Raw genomic sequence first — 25,435 nt, forward strand, 5'->3', positions numbered from 1 at the left:
TACAGTTGCTGTTGTGGCTGTGTTTGCTGGTACAGTTGCTGTTGTGGCTGTGTTTGCTGGTACAGTTGCTGTTGTGGCTGTACTTGTTGGTACAGTTGCTGTTGTGGCTGTACTTGTTGGTACAGTTGCTGTTGTGACTGTGTTTGCTGGTACAGTTGCTGTTGTGACTGTGTTTGCTGGTACAGATGCTGTTGTGGCTGTACTTGTTGGTACAATTGCTGTTGTGACTGTACTTGTTGGTACAGTTGCTGTTGTGGCTGTTCTTGTTGGTACAGTTGCTGTTGTGGCTGTACTTGTTGGTACAGTTGCTGTTGTGGCTGTACTTGTTGGTACAGTTGCTGTTGTGACTGTGTTTGCTGGTACAGTTGCTGTTGTGACTGTGTTTGCTGGTACAGATGCTGTTGTGGCTGTACTTGTTGGTACAATTGCTGTTGTGGCTGTGTTTGCTGGTACAGTTGCTGTTGTGGCTGTTCTTGTTGGTACAGTTGCTGTTGTGGCTGTACTTGTTGGTACAGTTGCTGTTGTGGCTGTACTTGTTGGTACAGATGCTGTTGAGGCTGTACTTGTTGGTACAGTTGCTGTTGTGGCTGTACTTGTTGGTACAGTTGCTGTTGTGGCTGTACTTGTTGGTACAGTTGCTGTTGTGACTGTGTTTGCTGGTACAGTTGCTGTTGTGGCTGTGTTTGCTGGTACAGTTGCTGTTGTGGCTGTGTTTGCTGGTACAGTTGCTGTTGAGGCTGTGTTTGCTGGTACAGTTGCTGTTGTGGCTGTACTTGTTGGTACAGTTGCTGTTGTGGCTGTACTTGTTGGTACAGTTGCTGTTGTGGCAGTGGTTGCTTGTACAGTTGCTGTTGTGGCTGTGTTTGCTGGTACAGTTGCTGTTGTGGCTGTGTTTGCTGGTACAGTTGCTGTTGTGGCTGTGTTTGCTGGTACAGTTGCTGTTGTGGCTGTACTTGTTGGTACAGTTGCTGTTGTGACTGTGTTTGCTGGTACAGTTGCTGTTGTGGCTGTGTTTGCTGGTACAGTTGCTGTTGTGGCTGTGTTTGCTGGTACAGATGCTGTTGTGGCTGTGTTTGCTGGTACAGATGCTGTTGTGGCTGTGTTTGCTGGTACAGTTGCTGTTGTGACTTTGTTTGCTGGTACAGTTGCTGTTGTGGCTGTACTTGTTGGTACAGTTGCTGTTGTGGCTGTACTTGTTGGTACAGTTGCTGTTGTGGCTGTACTTGTTGGTACAGTTGCTGTTGTGGCTGTACTTGCTGGTCTGGCTGGTGTGGGGGGTCTGGCTGGTGTGGGAGGTCTGGCTGGTGTGGGAGGTCTGGCTGGTGTGGGAGGTCTGGCTGGTGTGGGGGGTCTGGCTGGTGTGGGGGGTCTGGCAGGTATTTCTACAAACCTAGCCTAAACTAACCTAACTTAACCTGCCAACCTAGCCTATTTCCTAGTCAAAACAAACATAACCTAATCTAAGCTAACCTAACCTAACCTAACGTAACTAACTCCTGGATACCTATTTACTGTTAGGTGAATAGATGTATTCGGTGATAGGAAACGCTACCTACAATTACAGCCCTTCTTCTTTTTCTATTTCTACAAACCTAGCCTATTTCCTAGCCTAAACTAACCTAACCTAAGGTAATCTAACTAACTCCTGGACACCTATTTACTGCTACGTGAACAGAGAAGACACGCTACCAACAATTACTGCCCTATTTCTATTTCAACAAAAATAGCCTATTTCTTAGCCTAAACTAATCTAACCTAATTAAACCTAACCTAACCTAATCTAACCTTACCTATATATATACTTCACTACTCACTATCATCATCACTACCACACTACTCACTAACATCATCACTACCTCACTACTCACCATCATCATCACTACCTCACTACTCACCATCATCATTACCTCACTACTCACCATCATCATCACTACCTCACCATCATCATCACTACCTCACCATCATCATCACTACCTCTCTACCCACCATCATCATCACTACCTCTCTACTCACTAACATCATCACTACCTCTCTACTCACCATCATCATCACTACCACACTACTCACTAACATCATCACTACCTCACTACTCACCATCATCATCACTACCTCACTACTCACCATCACTACCACACGACTCACCATCACCATCATTACCTCACTACTCACCATCACTACCACACTACTCACCATCATCACTACCTCACTACTCACTAACATCATCACTTCCTCAATACTCACCATCATCATCACTACCTCTCTACTCACCATCATCATCACTACCTCTCTACTCACCATCATCATCATTACCTCACTACTCACCATCACCATCACTACCTCTCTACTCACCATCATCATCATTACCTCACTACTCACCATCACCATCACTACCTCACTATCATCATCACTACCTCTCTACTCACCATCATCATCATTACCTCACTACTCACCATCACTACCACACTACTCACCATCATCACTACCTCACTACTCACCATCACTACCACACTACTCACCATCATCACTACCTCACTACTCACTAACATCATCACTTCCTCACTACTCACTATCATCACTACTCACCATCATCACTACCATACTACTCATAAACATCATCACTACCACACTACTCACCATCATCACTACTCACCATCATCACTACCACACTACTCATAAACATCATCACTACCACACTACTCACCATCATCACTACCACACTACTCTTAACCATCATCACTACCTCACCATCATCATCACTACCACACTACTCACCATCATCACTACCACACTACTCTTAACCATCATCACTACCACACTACTCTTAACCATCATCACTACCTCACCATCATCATCACTACCTCACCATCAACACTACCTCACCATCATCATCACTACCTCACCATCATCATCACTACCTCACTACTCAACATCATCACTACCACAATACTCACCATCATCATCACTACCACAATACTCACGATCAACATCACTAACCACACTACTTAGCAACACCATCACTACCTCACTACTCACCATCATCATCACTATCACACTACCCACCATCATCATCACTACCTCACTACTCACCATCATCATCACTACCTCACTACTCACTATCATCATCACTACCACAATACTCACGATCAACATCACTAACCACACTACTCACTATCATCATCACTACCACACTACTCACCATCATCACTACCACACTATTCACTATCATCACTACCTCACTACTCACCATCATCACTACCACTACTCTCTATCATCACTTCTCACCATCAGCATCACTACCTCACTATCATCATCACTACCACACTACTCACCATCATCATCACTACCACACTATTCACTATCATCATCACTACCTCACTACTCACCATCATCATCACTACCACACTACTCACCATCATCATAACTACCTCACTACTCACTATCATCATCACTACCACACTACTCACCATCATCATCACTACCACACTACTCACTATCATCACTTCTATCACTACTCACCATCATCATCACTACCACACTAGTCACCATCATCATCACTACCACACTACTCACCATCATCATCACTACCTCACTACTCACTATCATCATCACTACCTCACTACTCACCATCATCACTACCTCACTAATCACTATCATCATCACTACTCACCATCATCATCACTACCACACTATTCACTATCATTATCACTACCACACTACTCACCATCATCATCACTACCACACTATTCACTATCATCATCACCACCTCACTATCACCATCACTACCTCACTATCATAATAACTACCACACTACTCACCATCATCATCACTACCACACTATTCACTATCATCATCACTACTCACTATCATCACTTCTCACCATCATCATCACTACCACACTATTCACCATCATCACTACTACTCTACTCACTATCATCATCACTACCACACTACTCACCATCATCATCTTTACCTCACTACTCACCATCATCACTACATCACTATCATCATCACTACCACACTACTCACCATCATCATCACTACTACACTACTCACCATCATCATCACTACCTCACTACTCACCATCATCACTACCTCACTACTCACTATCATCATCACTACCTCACTGCTCACCATCATCACTACCACACTACTCACTATCATCACTTCTCACCATCATCATCACTACCTCACTACTCACTATCATCATCACTACCTCACTATTCACCATCATCATCACTACCACACTTCACTATCATCATCACTACCACACTATTCACCATCATCATCACTACCACACTTCACTATCATCATCACTACCACACTACTCACCATCATCATCACTACCTCACTACTCACCATCATCATCACTACCACACTACTCACCATCATCATCACTACCTCACTACTCACCATCATCATCACTACCACACTACTCACCATCATCATCACTACCACACTTCACCATCATCATCACTACCTCACTACTCACTATCATCATCACTACCACACTATTCACTATCATCATCACTACCACACTACTCACCATCATCATCACTACCACACTACTCACCATCATCATCACTACCTCACTACTCACCATCATCACTACTCACTATCACTACCACACTACTCACCGAGTAGTGTGGTAGTGATGATAGTGAGTAGTGTGTTAGTGATGATGGTGAGTAGTGTGGTAGTGATGATATTTATGAGTAGTGTGGTAGTGATGATGGTGGGTAGTGATAATGGTGAGTAGTGATGATGATGATGATGGTGAGTAGTGAGGAAGTGATGATGTTAGTGAGTAGTGAGGAAATGATGATGGTGGTGAGTAGAGAAGTAGTGATGATGATGGTGAGTAGTGAGGTAGTGATGATGGTGAGTAGTGTGGTAGTGATGGTGAGTAGTGAGGTATTGATGATGATGGTGAGTAGTGTGGTAGTGATGGTGAGTAGTGAGGTAGTGATGATGATGGTGAGTAGTGAGGTAATGATGATGATGGCGAGTAGTGTGGTAGTGATGATGTTAGTGAGTAGAGAGGTAGTGATGATGATGGTGAGTAGAGAGGTAGTGATGATGATGGTGAGGTAGTGATGATGATGGTGAGTAGTGAGGTAATGATGATGGTGAGTAGAGAGGTAGTGATGATGATGGTGAGTAGAGAGGTAGTGATGATGATGGTGAGTAGTGAGGTAGTGATGATGTTAGTGAGTAGTGTGGTAGTGATGATGATAGTGAGTAGTGAAGTATATATATAGGTAAGGTTAGATTAGGTTAGGTTAGGTTTAATTAGGTTAGATTAGTTTAGGCTAAGAAATAGGCTATTTTTGTTGAAATAGAAATAGGGCAGTAATTGTTGGTAGCGTGTCTTCTCTGTTCACGTAGCAGTAAATAGGTATCCAGGAGTTAGTTAGATTACCTTAGGTTAGGTTAGTTTAGGCTAGGAAATAGGCTAGGTTTGTAGAAATAGAAAAAGAAGAAGGGCTGTAACTGTAGGTAGCGTTTCCTATCACCGAATACATCTATTCACCTAACAGTAAATAGGTATCCAGGAGTTAGTTACGTTAGGTTAGGTTAGGTTAGCTTAGATTAGGATATGTTTGTTTTGACTAGGAAATAGGCTAGGTTTGCAGGTTAAGTTAGGTTAGTTTAGGCTAGGTTTGTAGAAATAGAAATAGAAAAAGGGCTGTAATTGTTGGTAGCCTATCTAACCTAACCAAGGAACCTAACCAACCAACCTAATCAACCAACGTAACCAACCAACCTAACCAACCAACCTAACCAATGTAACCAACCAACCTAACCAACGTAACCAACCAACCTAACCAATGTAACCAACCTAAGCAACCAACATAAGCAACCTAACCTAACCAACCAACCAACCTAACCAGCCAACCAACCTAACCTAACCTAACCTAACCTAACCTAACCAACCTAACAAACCAACCTAACTAACCAACCAACCAACCTTAGCTATCTAATTTAACCAACCAACCTAAGCTATCTAACCTAACCAAGCAACCTAATCAACCAACCTAACCAAGCAACCTAACCAACCAACCTAACCTAACCAACCTAACCTAACCTAACCAACCAAACTAACCTAATCTAACCTAACCAACCAACCAACCTAACCAACGTAACCAACCAACCAACGTAACCAACCAACCTAACCAACGTAACCAACCATCCTAACCAACGTGACCAACCAACCTAACCAATGTAATAACGTAACCAACTTAAGTTGGTTAGTACCAACGTAACCAACCTAAGCAACCTAACCTAACCAACCAACCTAACCAACCTAACCAAACCAACCTAACCAACCTAACCAACCAACCAACCTAACCAACCTAACCAAACCAACCTAACCAACCAACCAACCAACCAACCTAACCAAACCAACCTAACCAACCAACCAACCTAACCAACCAACCTAACCAACCAACCAACCTAACTAACCAACCAACGTAACCAATGTAAACTATCTAACCTAACCAACCAATGTAACTAACCTAACCAACCAACCTAAGCTATCTAATCTAACCAAGCAACCTAACCAACCAACCTAACCAACCAACCTAACCAAGGAACCTAACCTAACCTAACCTAACCTAACCAACCAACCAACCTAAGCTATCTAACCTAACCAACCAACCTAACTAACCTAACCAACCAACCAACCTAACCAACGTAACCAACCTAACCAACCAACCTAAGCAACCTAACCTAACCAACCTAACCTAACCAACCTAACAAACGAACCTAACTAACCAACCAACCAACCTAACCAACCAACCTAACCAACCAACCTAAGCTATCTAACCTAACCAACCAACCTAACCTAACCTACCCAACCAACCAACCCAACCTAACCTAACCAACCAACCAACCCAACCTAACCTAACCAACCAACCTAAGCAATCAAACCTAACCAACCAACCTAACCAACCAACCAACCTAACCAACCTAAGCAATCTAACCTAACCAACTAACCTAACCAACTAACCTAACCAACCAACTTAAGCTATCTAACCTAACCAAGCAACCTAATCAACCACCCTAACCAACCAACGTAACCAACCAACCTAACCAACCAACCTAAGCTATCTAATCTAACCAACCAACCTAAGCTATCTAACCTAACCAACCAACCTAAGCTATCTAACCTAACCAACCAACCTAAGCTATCTAACCTAACCAACCAACCTAACCGAAGAACCTAACCAAGCAACCTAACCAATTAACCTAACCGAAGAACCTAACCAACCAACCTAACCAAAGAACCTAATCAACCAACCAACCCAACCTAACCAACCAACCTAACCAACGTAACCAACCAACCTTAGCTATCCAACCAACCTAACTAACCTAACCAAACAACCTAAGCTATCTAACCTAACCAAGCAACCTAACCAAAGAACCTAATCAACCAACCAACCCAACCTAACCAACCAACCTAACCAACGTAACCAACCAACCTTAGCTATCCAACCAACCTAACTAACCTAACCAAGCAACCTAAGCTATCTAACCTAACCAAGCAACCTAACCTGAGCAACCTAACCTAACCAACGTAACCAACCAACCTAACCAACCAACCGACCTAACCAACCAACCTAACCAACCAACCTAACCAACCAACCAACCTAACCAACGTAACCAACCAACCTAAGCAATGTAACCTAACCTGAGCAACCTAACCTGAGCAACCTAACCTAACCAACGTAACCAACCAACCTAAGCAATGTAACCTAACCTGAGCAACCTAACCTAACCAACGTAACCAACCAACCTAAGCAATGTAACCTAACCTGAGCAACCTAACCTGAGCAACCTAACCTGAGCAACCTAACCTGAGCAACCGAACCTGAGCAACCTAACCTGAGCAACCTAACCTGAGCAACCTAACCTGAGCAACCTAACCTGAGCAACCTAACCTGAGCAACCTAACCTAACCAACCAACCTAACCAACCAACCAACCTAACCAACCTAACCAACCAACCAACCTAACCTGAGCAACCTAACCTAACCAACCAACCTAACCAACCAACCAACCTAACCAACCAACCTAACCAACCAACCAACCTAACCTAACCAACCTAACCTAACCAACCAACCTAACCTGAGCAACCTAACCTGAGCAACCTAACCTGAGCAACCTAACCTAACCAACCAACCTAACCTAACCAACCAACCTAACCAACCAACCTAACCAACCAACCAACCTAACCAACCAACCTAACCCAACCAACCTAACCTAACCAACCAACCTAACCAACCAACCTAACCTAACCAACCAACCAACCTAACCAACCAACCTAACCAACCTAATTATGTTATTATATTATTATTATTATTATATTATTATTATTATATTATTATTATTATTATATATTATATTATTATATTATTATTATTATTATTATATATTATATTATATTATTATTATTATTATTATATATTATATTATTATTATACAACCTTATTATATTATCAACTCCCTTCTTATTATCTGACACGAACCTTCGGTTCGTGTCAGAGTCCATGAGTGTCCGTGTGCGTGTCCGTGTGAGTGTCCGTGTCCGTGTATCCAAGGGGTTTTGGGTCCAGGAAGCTATTTGTGTCGACCCAAATTGCCTGGCTGCTCTGGACGCGTCAAACACCATCATAAGGTGTTGACGCCTCGACGACGTGGCACTTCAACTTGTCTATGAGTGTATTAGTGTTTTAATAGCTATTACACACCAAAACACACCACGTTTGGCGGGTAAGTTTGATGTCCGATTCAAGTTCAAGAACTTCAACGTTCGAACAAGTTTTAACTCCTGACAGGATGCAACAATGTTCTAATACGTCATAAAAATTTATTGGCTATGATATAGTACTAGATATTGTTAATTTTGAACAAGGAAAACTTTCGGTAACTTTGGATAAACTAACTTAAACTAGGCTATCTGGAAAAATAACTTAGGTTATAGTTTGCATTAACTAAACCCCGGCACGCTTATAATATCAGAGATGCAATTTCACTCACTAAGCGTTTACACTCTTCGGGGGTGGTATCAACGTGGTTATTGCAGCGTGGGAGCCCGCGAGCGTGAGAGTCTGTGTAACCAACATATCAAGAAGTAGAACCTCACTGTCCTATGTCAGGACAGTGAGGAGATATATAATGTCGTACCTAGTAGCCAGAACGCACTTCTCGGCCTACTATGCAAGGCCCGATTTGCCTAATAAGCCAAGTTTTCCTGAATTAACATATTTTCTCTAATTTTTTTCTTATGAAATGATAAAGCTACCCATTTCATTATGTATGAGGTCAATTTTTTTTATTGGAGTTAAAATTAACGTAGATATATGACCGAACCTAACCAACCCTACCTAACCTAACCTAACCTATCTTTATAGGTTAGGTTAGGTAGCCGAAAAAGTTAGGTTAGGTTAGGTTAGGTAGTCGAAAAACAATTAATGAAAACTTGGCTTATTAGGCAAATCGGGCCTTGCATAGTAGGCAGAGAAGTGCGTTCTGGCTATTAGGTACGACATTATATATTATATATATATATATATATATATATATATATATATATATATATATATATATATATATATATATATATATAAATATATATATTGTCGGGGTTTACTCGGATGAGCAACAGTACACTCAAGGTCACTCACCGTAGCCCTGCGGGTCTTCACTCTATCCTCGCGGCGCCACTGTACGCCAGCAGAGTATCCCAGTCAATCCCAACCGGCCTCTGATCGAGAAGGAGTGGGAACACAACTTGTTCACTTAACTGTTGTATGCCCGCCCCGTCATAGGGCTCTACTACTAACCACAAGGTCGCCAACTGGTGTTTTCGGTGTCCAGTAACAAGTCAGTGGTTTTGTTGAATTGTGGTAACAGTGGCAAGGACACACTCAATAGATCTGATATCAGGCAGGTATTTGCTTCTATCACTCTCTGCTTTCAGGTATTACATAGCCACAAGAAATATGGAGGGGATAACATAAACACCAATGTATTTTGTATTTTACTTAAAACTCATTCAAAGACATCACAAGATTATATCAATAAGCAAACAGCGGTTTCAGGCAGGAGTTGCTCGTTCCCACATATAATATGAACTCACTAAGCTGGCAACACTCCCCCTCTTGTCAATGTCAAAATCAGCTGGGCGACTACCCCCCACGCGAATGTTACTTTATCTGTTTGCTTGGCGTAACACGCCAACTTCTTTAAGTTCTCAAAGATCACTAGAAGTTCGAACACACAATATTTGCGATAACAGCACGTAAATACTTCGCTACACTGATCTTGGGCTCAATCAAACATTTCTATATTAAATGTGACAATAATTCACTGTCATGTGACAATAATTCACTGTGACAATAATTCACTGTCATTCAATAACACACTGCCCTTCGTTTAATGATAACTTATGAAGTATATATCACTGGAGTTCTCAGTAATTCCTTCCGTGGGCGATAACACAATTAATCACTGCACACATGAATGATTATTCAATACATGAGCATAGTAGGCATCCTTCAGTCTCGGGAGACTATGGAGTTGCGCCCTAGTTGTCAATCCTGGTGCAGCGTCTGGTGTGACTGATGAGGCCAATCCGAGAGTGGTAGTCCATCCCACACCGAGCACAAACGAAGTCCGATTCTGGTCTGTCTTCCTGGTTACCGGCTTTCCTTCTCTGTCTCTTTGCCTCCGATTCCTTGGCAAGTGACTCCTCGAACTTGGAGAGACCTCGTTGAACAGACTGCCTCCAGGCTGAACGGTCTGTAGCCAGTGTCTCCCATATAGCAAGTTCGACGTCCATGGCTTTCAGGTCCCTTTTGCATACGTCTTTGTACCGTAGCTGGGGCTTGCCTACTGGACGCTTTCCCTGCCTCAGCTCTCCATACAGGAGATCCTTGGGGATCCTGCCATCGCCCATTCGCACAACGTGCCCGAGCCAGCGCATTCGTCTCTGTTTCAGCATTGTGTACATGCTGGTGATTCTTGCTCTCCCCAAGACGTTGTTGTTTGTCACCTTGTCCTGCCAGGTGATGTCCAAGATGTGTCGAAGGCAGCGCATGTGGTAGGCATTCAGCCGTCTTTCCTGACGGGCGCGGAGAGTCCAAGACTCACTGCCATAAAGGAGAGTGCTCAGGACACAGGATCTGTAAACCTGAATCTTAGTATACTCAGTTAGCCTATTGTTGGCCCACACTCTCTTTGTCAGTTTGGACATGGTAGTAGATGCCTTACCGATGCGTTTGTTTAGCTCCGTATCAAGAGAGAGGGAGTCAGAGATTGTGGAGCCCAGGTACACGAAGTCGTGAACAACTTCCAGTTTGGAATCAGAGATGCCGATGTCAGGTGGGGAGTCCACTCCTTGTCCCATGACTTGTGTTTTCTTCAGACTGATGGTGAGTCCGAAAGCCTGAGAGGCCTCGCTGAAGCGGGTTATGAGCCGTTGGAGGTCTTCAGCTGAGTGGGCAGTGACTGCTGCGTCGTCGGCAAAGAGGAAGTCGCGCAGACACCTCAGCCGAACCTTTGTCTTGGCTCTCAGCCTGGCGAGGTTAAAGAGCTTCCCATCCGACCTGGTCCGGAGGTAAATGCCTTCCGTGACAGATCCGAAGGCGTGCCGCAGCATAACTGCGAAGAAAATCCCGAATAGGGTTGGAGCCAGTACGCAGCCCTGCTTTACTCCACTTCGGATGTCAAAGGCGCCTGATGTTAGGCCATCAAAGACCACGGTGCCCCTCATGTTCTCATGGAAAGATCTGATGATGCTGAGGAGCCTGGGTGGGCATCCGATCTTGGGGGGGATCTTGAACAGGCCATCCCTGCTGACGAGGTCGAAGGCCTTCGTCAGGTCTATGAAGGCTACAAAGAGTGGCTGCTTCTGTTCCCTGCATTTCTCCTGCAGTTGTCTGAGGGAAAAGACCATGTCGATGGTGGACCTGCCAGCTCTGAATCCACATTGTGATTCTGGATAAACTCTCTCTGCAAGTACTTGGAGCCTCTTCAATGCGACTCGAGCAAACAGCTTTCCGACAATACTGAGGAGGGAGATTCCACGGTAGTTGTTGCAGTCGCCCCTGTCACCTTTATTCTTATACAGTGTGACGATGTTGGCATCCCTCATGTCCTGTGGCACCTCAGCACATGAGCATAGACATATATATATATATATAGATGAGTCAGACATCAATAATGGTAATAACATAGTTACTGGGCACATAGCCTAACTCCCAAATACTGGCATAATTATATATATATATTCTCTCACTATATGATCACATTAAAGTCTCATGAAAGACATTCTCAACACAGTAAATTCATCAATTACTCCGGGTGCCTGTACACCAATAATAATCATAAATATCGTGAGTACTCTTTATAGTACCACTCTGCACACTGGTGCCTTACTGTGACATAGGTGAGCCTTGCTCACGACATACAAAATACTCTGGCTAAATAATATAGCTGACTAAAGGGGAATTGGGAGGGAAACTAGAATCACCTACTTCCACCTATCCTCCGATGAGAGTTGAGTTGTAGCTCCTGGTCCTGGCTCCTGCCTCGTGTAGGGAACGCCCCCACACACACACTGTCGTGTCCTCCAGGAACTCAATCAACGTCCCACCATAAGCGCGTCGTCTCCGTGCCTTTTCACTGCAGGTCCGTGCTCCTCCTCGACTTCTTGTAGGGTTGGAGTCGGTCTCCCGGCCGTCGACTTCTCCTCCCAGCTACGGCTGCCCGCCTACGTCTCGGCTGCAGTCGTTCGGATTCCCGAATAGTTTCCTTCTTCCTCTGCTTCCCAGTGGCTCGGTTCAGCCACTACGCCGTCACAAACGGGTGAACTGCCGCAGACGTCGCATACGTCACTGCACAGACTTCACTTCTTCTTGCACAGTACCTGTCCTGGAGCACTTGTTGCTCAATATCCGTCGATTCCCTCTCTGGTTCAACACATGAACGAAGGAAGACCTCACAGAGTACTGGCAGACTTCGGGTGACGCGTAAAATCCACGGGAGCGGGAAACAACTGTCAAACTGACAGGACCAATCTTCGCACGTCCAACCACCTTGACGTGTCGTGTCAGACTGATTCCCTCACGGAGAATTGGCTCATCCACTACGTCTTCACTGTGGAGCTATCAGCCGTCGCTGCCTAGACTCCACTCTTGCACAACACCTGTTCCTGGAGCACTTGTTGCTCAATATCCCGTCAATTCCTTCTTCGGTTCAACACATGAATGAAGGAAGACCCCACAGGTGTTGGCAGACCACGGGTGATGCGTAAGTCCTCCGGAGACGGGGTAAACTGTCCAACTGACAGGACCCCCCAGTGCACGTCCGACCTCCTTGACGTGCTGTCTTAGACTGATGGCGCCAGCGCGGCGCGATGACCGGACCCCCCTTCCTTCGTGACGTCATATTCGCCACGGGAGGTTTTCATTGGCTCCCTGTTCCACGTCGCTGTCGGCGACCAATCTGGTGTCACTGACATCACACAGTTTTGGCGGGAAAACAGAAGAGCCAGCGCCATATTGGCTTCCTAAAGGGCCTAAACCACAGGCCAAAAGACTCTTCTTTTACAAATTTCTCGGCACTCCGAGAACACTACATTCCCCCACATATATCAAACTGATGCCTGCGACGTAGAGAACGCTCGGGTAAAGTGGACATGACTCTTACTGCAGACGTGGGAGAAATATAAGGGGGGGGGAACACCGTCACAATATATATATATATATATATGTCGTACCTAGTAGCCAGAACGCACTTTTCGGCCTACTATGCAAGGCCCGATTTGCCTAATAAGCCAAGTTTTCCTGAATTAATATATTTTCTGTAATTTTTTCTTATGAAATGATAAAGCTACCCATTTCGTTATGTATGAGGTCATTTTTCTTTATTGGAGTTAAAATTAAGGTAGATATATGACCGAACCTAACCAACCCTACCTAACCTAACCTAACCTATCTCTATAGGTTAGGTTAGGTTAGGTAGCCGAAAAAGTTAGGTTAGGTTAGGTTAGGTAGGTTAGGTTGTCGAAAAAACATTAATTCATGAAAACTAGGCTTATTAGGCAAATCGGGCCATGCATAGTAGGCTGAGAAGTGCGTTCTGGCTACTAGGTACGACATATATATATATATATATATATATATATATATATATATATATATATATATATATATATATACATATATATATATATATATATATATATATATATATATTGGTGTATACTGGCAGCAGGTTTTCTTTCAAACATGTTTCATTGAATATGACCGCATATTCTGTATTTATTATTTTTTGGTTTAGGGCTTCTATCCCTCTAACTATTTTCTTAGCATCAGGGCTTAATTGGAATAGGAGTTCTCCAAAACTCATTTTCGTACTTTTAAGGTGAAGAAAAGAAGTGATTTACTATAGAGTGTATTACACTTATTTGTATAATTTGCACGACGTTTCGAACCTCCATGGTTCATTCTCAAGTGAACAGATCTTACAATACTAGTTGATTTTATACCCGCATTAGGTCAGGTGATAATACAATGAAGGTGAAAAACATGGGGGGGATACATAAGGGATAAACATAGGGGCTGCAGAAGGCTTATTGGCCCATACGAGGCATCTCCTATCCAAACACAAAGATTAATCCAGTGTAATTGGCCTGTTATGTTGGACATTGTCTTCTGTGTTGGCATCGATATGTTCTTGTCTTGTCCTTACTCTCATGGTGGGTAGAGTAAATAGTTCCGTGATTTGGGTGTTCATGGTAGGTCGCTCTATTCTTATGTGAATTGCCTCAAGAATTTGTAATCTTCTTGAATCTTGGGTTTTGTCTATTATGCAAGTATTCTTGTTCAACATTTCTCTTGTTAGAGTAATGTCATGGGCTTGTCTCATGTGATTCCTAGGGGCACCAGATTGAAGATGGCATGTCAAACGCCTCGTCAGCTTGGTCGACGTCATACCTATGTACTTACATTGAAGGTTACATCCTTCGTGGGGGCAAGTGTACATGTATACAACGCTTGACTGCTGTAGAGGGTTCTCCGTCGGCTTCGGGCTGTTTTTGATAAGGAGTTCGGAAGTCTTCTTGGTTTTGTAGAATATTATCAGGTTTATGTTTTGGTTAGGAGTAGTGCTTTTTACTCCTTTACGGATTATTTCTTTCATTATTCTTTCCTCTTTTATATGTTCACTGTGCATGGTTGATTTGTAATATAATTTTATTGGGGGTGTTGTGGTTTCTGTTCTAGGTTCTGAATTATACCAACGGTCCAAGTGTCTTCTTATAGCAGCGTTTATTTCCGCGTTGCTATATCCGTTGTTCACCAATACCTGAGTTACTCTTTCAAACTCTCTACTCACGTTGCTCCATTCAGAGCAGTGGGTAAGCGCTCGACGAATATAAGCATTGAGAACACTGGCTTTGTATCTTTGGGGGCACTCACTTCTACCGTTCAGGCATAATCCTATGTTGGTGGGCTTGGTATATACGTTGGTGCTTAAAGAGGTTCCTGTTTTTGTTATTAGTACATCCAAGAATGGCAGACTGTTATTTTCACTATTTTCATGTGTAAATCGAAGTACTGACTCTCTCTCTAGGTGTCTTTTTAGGTCAATTAGTTCATCTGAGTCTTTTACTATTACGAATATGTCATCTACATAACGGCAGTATACAGTTGGTTTTTGTCTGCTACTGAAGACCCTATCTTCGATGGTTCCCATATAAAAATTAGCAAATAAAACTCCTAAGGGGGAGCCCATTGCTACTCCGTCTATTTGTAAATACATGTCTCCTTGTGGACTGATGAAAGGGGCTTCCTTTGTACATGCTTCGAGAAGACTTTTCAAGTGTGGCTCAGGTATGTCTAATTTGGGGGTGCTCTCGTCTCTGTATACTCTGTCCAGTATCATTCCTATGGTTGTGTCGACTGGGACGTTGGTAAAAAGGGATTCAACGTCCAGGGAAGCGATGATTCCATCGGGCTGGGTAGATTTGATCAATTCTAGGAAATCTGCTGATGATTGTAGACTAAACTTACTTGGAGTGTATGGAGTTAGGAGTTCATTAAGTTTCTTTGCCAGGTGATAAGTTGGGGTTGGTATTTGGCTGATTATAGGGCGTAGTGGGTTACCTGGTTTATGCGTCTTAACATTGCCGTAGGCATATCCTAAGCCATAGTCGCCTTGAAGTTTATTGAAATGCACACTACCTTTCTTTGCGTTGATTGCTGTAATTGTTTTGTTTACTTTCCGCTTAAGGTCTTCTACGGGGTTCCTCGTGATTCGTTGAAATTTGGAGTCGTCACTTAGGATGTCGCTAATTTTGTTCATGTATTCATGGGTAGGAATCAATACATATGCTGCTGTTTTGTCGGCTTTTCTTATTGTTATGTCTTTCATATTTTTTAGTTGTTTCGCTGCTTCTTTGAGTCGTGGGGTTAAGATTGTAGATGAATATGTTCCTCGTTTTTTCCCTGCTTCTGCAAGTAGTTCAGCTTGAAGTGTGTCCGTGGTGATGACTTTTTTGTTGTCTTCTAGCTTATGGATATCGTCCAGAAGCATTTCGATTTCCAGGCGTTTTTGATGCATCTTTGGTTTAGATAAGAATTGACAATTTAGACCAAGATTTAAGAGGTCTCGTTGGTCCTGGGTAAGATCATAAGAAGTCAGGTTAAAGTAGCCATCTTTAGGACGAGGGATTTTTAGCTGTCCACCGTTTAGGGATGTTAACTTACGGAGTGTCTTTGTTTCTACAAGAGTTTTATGTTGTTGTTTCAGGTTAAATAGTTCACTGTTGATGGTTTGCTTGAGTTGGATAGGGATGTCGTACTGGGTCCATTTGTTTAACAGATGCTCCGCCTGCTCTATAAAGGTTTGGAGGGCTTCCTTCTTCTTGTTTAGTTGATGCCGAATGAGCTCTTGCCTATACCTATAGGTAAACTCTGTATTGCGGACTGCTGGGTCATGTGGGTTTATATTGGTGTATACTGGCAGCAGGTTTTCTTTCAAACATGTTTCATTGAATATGACCGCATATTCTGTATTTATTATTTTTTGGTTTAGGGCTTCTATCCCTCTAACTATTTTCTTAGCATCAGGGCTTAATTGGAATAGGAGTTCTCCAAAACTCATTTTCGTACTTTTAAGGTGAAGAAAAGAAGTGATTTACTATAGAGTGTATTACACTTATTTGTATAATTTGCACGACGTTTCGAACCTCCATGGTTCATTCTCAAGTGAACAGATCTTACAATACTAGTTGATTTTATACCCGCATTAGGTCAGGTGATAATACAATGAAGGTGAAAAACATGGGGGGGATACATAAGGGATAAACATAGGGGCTGCAGAAGGCTTATTGGCCCATACGAGGCATCTCCTATCCAAACACAAAGATTAATCCAGTGTAATTGGCCTGTTATGTTGGACATTGTCTTCTGTGTTGGCATCGATATGTTCTTGTCTTGTCCTTACTCTCATGGTGGGTAGAGTAAATAGTTCCGTGATTTGGGTGTTCATGGTAGGTCGCTCTATTCTTATGTGAATTGCCTCAAGAATTTGTAATCTTCTTGAATCTTGGGTTTTGTCTATTATGCAAGTATTCTTGTTCAACATTTCTCTTGTTAGAGTAATGTCATGGGCTTGTCTCATGTGATTCCGTAGAAGACCTTAAGCGGAAAGTAAACAAAACAATTACAGCAATCAACGCAAAGAAAGGTAGTGTGCATTTCAATAAACTTCAAGGCGACTATGGCTTAGGATATGCCTACGGCAATGTTAAGACGCATAAACCAGGTAACCCACTACGCCCTATAATCAGCCAAATACCAACCCCAACTTATCACCTGGCAAAGAAACTTAATGAACTCCTAACTCCATACACTCCAAGTAAGTTTAGTCTACAATCATCAGCAGATTTCCTAGAATTGATCAAATCTACCCAGCCCGATGGAATCATCGCTTCCCTGGACGTTGAATCCCTTTTTACCAACGTCCCAGTCGACACAACCATAGGAATGATACTGGACAGAGTATACAGAGACGAGAGCACCCCCAAATTAGACATACCTGAGCCACACTTGAAAAGTCTTCTCGAAGCATGTACAAAGGAAGCCCCTTTCATCAGTCCACAAGGAGACATGTATTTACAAATAGACGGAGTAGCAATGGGCTCCCCCTTAGGAGTTTTATTTGCTAATTTTTATATGGGAACCATCGAAGATAGGGTCTTCAGTAGCAGACAAAAACCAACTGTATACTGCCGTTATGTAGATGACATATTCGTAATAGTAAAAGACTCAGATGAACTAATTGACCTAAAAAGACACCTAGAGAGAGAGTCAGTACTTCGATTTACACATGAAAATAGTGAAAATAACAGTCTGCCATTCTTGGATGTACTAATAACAAAAACAGGAACCTCTTTAAGCACCAACGTATATACCAAGCCCACCAACATAGGATTATGCCTGAACGGTAGAAGTGAGTGCCCCCAAAGATACAAAGCCAGTGTTCTCAATGCTTATATTCGTCGAGCGCTTACCCACTGCTCTGAATGGAGCAACGTGAGTAGAGAGTTTGAAAGAGTAACTCAGGTATTGGTGAACAACGGATATAGCAACGCGGAAATAAACGCTGCTATAAGAAGACACTTGGACCGTTGGTATAATTCAGAACCTAGAACAGAAACCACAACACCCCCAATAAAATTATATTACAAATCAACCATGCACAGTGAACATATAAAAGAGGAAAGAATAATGAAAGAAATAATCCGTAAAGGAGTAAAAAGCACTACTCCTAACCAAAACATAAACCTGATAATATTCTACAAAACCAAGAAGACTTCCGAACTCCTTATCAAAAACAGCCCGAAGCCGACGGAGAACCCTCTACAGCAGTCAAGCGTTGTATACATGTACACTTGCCCCCACGAAGGATGTAACCTTCAATGTAAGTACATAGGTATGACGTCGACCAAGCTGACGAGGCGTTTGACATGCCATCTTCAATCTGGTGCCCCTAGGAATCACATGAGACAAGCCCATGACATTACTCTAACAAGAGAAATGTTGAACAAGAATACTTGCATAATAGACAAAACCCAAGATTCAAGAAGATTACAAATTCTTGAGGCAATTCACATAAGAATAGAGCGACCTACCATGAACACCCAAATCACGGAACTATTTACTCTACCCACCATGAGAGTAAGGACAAGACAAGAACATATCGATGCCAACACAGAAGACAATGTCCAACATAACAGGCCAATTACACTGGATTAATCTTTGTGTTTGGATAGGAGATGCCTCGTATGGGCCAATAAGCCTTCTGCAGCCCCTATGTTTATCCCTTATGTATCCCCCCCATGTTTTTCACCTTCATTGTATTATCACCTGACCTAATGCGGGTATAAAATCAACTAGTATTGTAAGATCTGTTCACTTGAGAATGAACCATGGAGGTTCGAAACGTCGTGCAAATTATACAAATAAGTGTAATACACTCTATAGTAAATCACTTCTTTTCTTCACCTTAAAAGTACGAAAATGAGTTTTGGAGAACTCCTATTCCAATTAAGCCCTGATGCTAAGAAAATAGTTAGAGGGATAGAAGCCCTAAACCAAAAAATAATAAATACAGAATATGCGGTCATATTCAATGAAACATATATATATATATATATATATATATATATATGTCGTACCTAGTAGCCAGAACGCACTTCTCAGCCTACTATGCAAGTCCCGATTTGCCTAATAAGCCAAGTTTTCTTGAATTATTATATTTTCTCAATTTCTTTTCTTATGAAATGATAAAGCTACCCATTTCATTTTGTATGAGGTCAATTTTTTTTTATTGGAGTTAAAATTAACGTAGATATATGACCGAACCTAACCAACCCTACCTAACCTAACCTATCTTTATAGGTTAGGTTAGGTTAGGTAGCAGAAAAAGTTAGGTTAGGTTAGGTTAGGTAGTCGAAAAACAATTAATTCATGAAAACTTGGCTTATTAGGCAAATCGGGCCTTGCATAGTAGGCTGAGAAGTGAGTTCTGGCTACTAGGTACGACATATATATATATATATATATATATATATATATATATATATATATATATATATATATATATATATATATATATATATATATATATATATATAATGTTGTACCTAGCAGCCAGAACGTTGTACTTGGCCTATTATGCAAGGCCCGGTTTGCCTAATAGGCCACGTTTTGCTGAATTTATATATTTTTCCAAATTTCAAAAAGAAATTTGGGTTTCTGAGAAAACTGAGGAAACAAAAATTGTACCACTTACGGGCTATTCATGCCCGTGCCACCTCTTGGGTGGCTTAATCTTCATCATCATCATCGGAATAGCGGACAGTACAATTTCCACAGTCAACAATGTAGCACTCGGCGTGTACAGTCCTAATCGACCCCAAGACGCTACAGCTTTGACACAGACCAGACAGCAGACTACGACCACATCCAGCTACAACGCTCTCGCTCCCCAAGTTCAGACACTCAATTCCCACTCGAGCTGCCACGCTCTCCCACATAGAGCTCCGCGACTCCGGCCTCACTCAGCTCTCTGCTCTGCTCCAAGCTCCGTCTCAACGTTTACGACAACGCCACCAACCGACTACTGTTATCAAGACTACTAAATAAATATGAAAACTCACTAAACAATGAGTATCTAATCTATCCAACAACGTAACATAACCGTACGTTACATTGGTGACCCCAGAGTTTCGACGATACCCAGCCACGATGGACTACAACATTGACTCTCAATGGACCTAAATATAACCCATCATAATGAGACAGACATTGCAGCCAAATTAGCGTGTAACAAGTTTGAAGTTGAATTAGATCTAGGTATCCCTATCTCTGCTGTCAAAACTGTATTGGTCCAAACATTCAGATCTGATAGGAAAGAACTTACTGACTCCCAACGACCTGAAAGTACTAGTATAAAAAGCTATGATTTGTTCAGATCTGAAACCTACATCTATGGGCAGCACAAAACGTCCACTAGACAGTGCGACACAGTGGTTGCAAGGATTAGGTTGGGTTACCGTTACCTGTGGCAGGTGGCTGCAGGTGACGGGTCTCCCAATCCTGGGCACTCCAGATGCAAACTCTGTGAGCAGGAACTACGGCATGATCTCCCGCACTACATCACTGAATGCCCAGTTATTAGACCTTTCAGACCAGTTGGCATGAGGTACCTGGAGCTTTGCAATTACTTTATTCACTCTCGTATTCTTGAAGATATCCTCACAGTATACCCAAAATTTGCCAGTGCAGGCTATTAAACACATGGCTCTGTATGACTAACCATCCTGCGAGATGGGGACTTGTATTACCACTGCTACCTTATTCAATCTTGTGTTGTTGATATCCTCAAAATGCATCCGGAGTCTGCCAGTGCAGACCGCTTATCACATGCCTCTGTATGACTAACCATCCTGTATGATGGGGATTTTTTAGCATCACCTAGTTAGCTTTTTTGACACACTGTACTCCACTTCATATAGTCTAGGGTAGCTGCACTAATGCAGATGTACCTAATGTGTTAATAAAAAGAAAATCAATGGACCTCTACTGCTACTGCTGCATGGTGTGGACGACGATACCTAGCCACGATGGACTACAACATGGACTCTCACTGGACCTCTACTGCTACTGCTGCATGGTGTGGACGACGATACCTAGCCACGATGGACTACAACATGGACTCTCACTGGACCTCTACTGCTACTGCTGCATGGTGTGGACGACGATACCTAGCCACGATGGACTACAACATGGACTCTCACTGGACCTCTACTGCTACTGCTGCATGGTGTGGACGACGATACCTAGCCACGATGGACTACAACATGGACTCTCACTGGACCTCTACTGCTACTGCTGCATGGTGTGGACGACGATACCTAGCCACGATGGACTACAACATGGACTCTCACTGGACCTCTACTGCTACTGCTGCATGGTGTGGACGACGATACCTAGCCACGATGGACTACAACATGGACTCTCACTGGACCTCTACTGCTACTGCTGCATGGTGTGGACGACGATACCTAGCCACGATGGACTACAACATGGACTCTCACTGGACCTCTACTGCTACTGCTGCATGGTGTGGACGACGATACCTAGCCACGATGGACTACAACATGGACTCTCACTGGACCTCTACTGCTACTGCTGCATGGTGTGGACGACGATACCTAGCCACGATGGACTACAACATGGACTCTCACTGGACCTCTACTGCTACTGCTGCATGGTGTGGACGACGATACCTAGCCACGATGGACTACAACATGGACTCTCAGTGGACCTCTACTGCTACTGCTGCATGGTGTGGACGACGATACCCAGCCACGATGGACTACAACATGGACTCTCACTGGACCTCTACTGCTACTGCTGCATGGTGTGGACGACGATACCTAGCCACGATGGACTACAACATGGACTCTCACTGGACCTCTACTGCTACTGCTGCATGGTGTGGACGACGATACCTAGCCACGATGGACTACAACATGGACTCTCACTGGACCTCTACTGCTACTGCTCCATGGTGTGGACGACGATACCTAGCCACGATGGACTACAACATGGACTCTCACTGGACCTCTACTGCTACTGCTGCATGGTGTGGACGACGATACCTAGCCACGATGGACTACAACATGGACTCTCACTGGACCTCTACTGCTACTGCTGCATGGTGTGGGCCGCTGCCACCTGTCATGGGACGCTCCCAACAACCTCACTTCAGCTATGATTTTCACCGCGATCATCTCTGCATTTTCATCAACTACAGCTTGCTGCACCGCGAGCGTTACTTACTACTCTGACAGTTTAATCAGCAACTACATCATGTGGGATCTATAGCCTGTCCTGCCCACTCTAAACATAGAGCTCTTGGCCAATATCACTACCGAGAACGGTCATAGGCTGTTCAATCTTGTGTAGATAAAACAATAATAAAAAAGTATAGTGTAGTCTGAATGTACAAAGTATGAATATAAATAACTAATTGTAAATATAGGAAATTTAAAGAATGAAAATTTAAAGAATCTAATTTAACCCAGAGATAAAATAATCATAAGTACCCATATATGATCACAGATCACAGACTCAGCAACTGGCAGCCGTCACGGCCGGACGTGTTCTCGTTGCTCCGGCTCTTCTCTCTCGCACCCAGCACTGCCGGGTGGGTAAATAATTGGCAGCAGACTTGCGTCTCTCTAGCTGGTCAGACCCCACTCCTAACTTGGTGTTTTATGCCGGGTAGAGACGGGAGGCCATATCCAGTGACGGGTAGTCTTTGAGAGAGAGACCCATCGGCCACCAGGAAGCTCATCATGCGTCACAAGATCCGGGGAACGCCCCTTAACGAGCAACCATTCTCCAAAACATCTCTCCTGAAGCTCTTTAAAGACATTGCAGGAGTGACACCCAACGACATCAAACAGGAAGGCACGGACATCCTCTTCTTCTTTTATAGTAAGGAGGAAGTCGACAAACTTCTGTTTTTCAGCGCCAATTTCTCCAACCAACACCTTCGTCTCAACTTCCCACGCCAGTACCTGGCTGAACACTGTCGTTATTCATGACCTCGGCCAATGGATCGTGGAACAAGATGAAGCTGATGAAAGAGCGTTCATGCGCGACTTCAAGGCATCAAACCCGGACTTAGGGCTTCACGAAGCTCACTTCTTCAACAGAAATCGCTCCCTGAAGCTGACCTTCGAGACAGTACTGCGGATACTATGGCTACCAGAAATGGTGTTTACAGCTTTGGTATTCACATCCCGTCATTCCGTGTGAAGATGGAACGTTTCCACATGGTCAACCAGTGCCTCCGGTGCTACGAGTACACCCACTCCACCAGCAGATGTACCCAGCGTATTCAGCAGTGTAGCCTCTGCTCAGCTGACCACCATTACTCCATCTGCAAGTGTGAAACACTATGCTGCTTGCTGTGCACAGGCGACCATCCGGCAATCTCCATACGTTGTCCTCATAGACAAGACGTCATTAAAAACATGGAGAAATCCACATCTTCAACCGGAGCCAGTACCTCTGAAGCAACAAGCCAATCACCGACCACCTCTACTTCAGGTTTCAACGCCCAAGCCGCCATTTTCCCGGAGCTTCCGGGAGGACGTCCCACTGCTACTACCAGCCAATGGGGAGCCAGTTCCCAAACGCCAACCTGCGATTCGTCGAGCCAGCCATCATCCCCGGCCCACACCGACCAACCACTGAACAGCACAGTTCAACTATTAACATCGGCGGCCAGCATGATAGCTTGCAATAACCCCCAGGAATACGTAAGAATATTAAATATTCTATACAAAGCAAATGGTCTTCCAGCTTTCATAGTTCCAGAAGAAGTCTTCACCAACACCACTTCAAGTTCTCAAGATACAGTCTTGGTCCCTGACATCACCGTGAACGCCGCCGTGCTCACGGATCTACTATCAACAGCAAAGCCTGCTCCTCCAGCAACTTCATCACAAGCCACCCAGACGCCGACGCCTCCGCTATCGACTACTGATACAGTTCCATCTCTCGTGTGCGAACCCTCTCAACGTCCAAAATCAGCTGCAACTCCCATTAAGCCTCAACAGGCAAGAACTGAACCTCCAAGATTCACTGCATCTACTCCTGACTCAGCTGACTCATTAGATGAGGACGTCTCGGTGGGAACACCACCTCCTCCACTGAAGCAGCCCAACACAACAGAAGATTTCCGGCTGGAAGTTACCTCCAACGATAGCCTCACCGTATCAACACGAAGCAAGACCAACAAACAGGCCAGGAGGCCTGGGAAGAAGAAAAACACCGACGATCTGCGCCCGAGTACATCAAGGAATCAGTAGAACACCAACGCAAAGCTGTAAAGAACACCGCGACGAGAAGCCCTGCCTCCTACAAGACACACCAGCGAGCACCCATGAGAACTCCACTCTACCACCACACAGCAGCATCAGCTGCAAGTCTTACCCACGGTGGTTGGGCCACCGATCCTTCATCTCCCTCTTCACCTCGTCTCCAGTTCCTCGCTCAAGATTCCTGCATCCTCGCCCCTGTCTTCAACCCCCTGCTTGCCTGCTCTAGGGCTTTATAATCAGTTAACCCATATATAAGTGAGGGGGATGCAAGGAAGTAATTGCATATGGGTATTATATATAATTGTATAGTTATAAGAATAAATTAAATATCACCTTGGTGTAGTGTTAAAAAGAACCAAGGATCAATACTATGTCAAAGGTAGATCATAAATATATAAATAATAAACCAGTCACAGTATTTTTTTTTTTAGATAAACCAGACATTCTCTTCTGTTATTAT

The 25,435-nt window shown here is 43.5% G+C and overlaps 2 protein-coding genes across 2 annotated transcripts in view; one reads left to right on the forward strand and one right to left on the reverse strand.

The window, feature by feature from the left end:
- The window catches only part of LOC138360226 (mucin-13-like), a 67,920-nt gene extending 47,310 nt beyond the window's left edge, over positions 1-20,610 (reverse strand). Inside the window, exon 1 of the mRNA XM_069320163.1 lies at positions 20,517-20,610. Coding sequence (XP_069176264.1) covers positions 20,517-20,610 — 94 coding nt within the window. The remainder of the gene's footprint in view (positions 1-20,516) is intronic.
- A 3,237-nt stretch (positions 20,611-23,847) lies between these two features.
- On the forward strand, positions 23,848-24,963 carry LOC138360227 (uncharacterized). The gene is made up of 2 exons (XM_069320164.1): positions 23,848-23,974; positions 24,200-24,963. Exons 1-2 carry the CDS (start codon positions 23,848-23,850, stop codon positions 24,961-24,963), a joined length of 891 nt encoding a protein of 296 aa, XP_069176265.1.
- Positions 24,964-25,435: the final 472 nt, after the last annotated feature.

This window comes from Procambarus clarkii, unplaced genomic scaffold, assembly GCF_040958095.1.
Source record: "Procambarus clarkii isolate CNS0578487 unplaced genomic scaffold, FALCON_Pclarkii_2.0 HiC_scaffold_102, whole genome shotgun sequence".
Classification (NCBI taxonomy): Eukaryota; Metazoa; Arthropoda; class Malacostraca; order Decapoda; family Cambaridae; genus Procambarus; species Procambarus clarkii.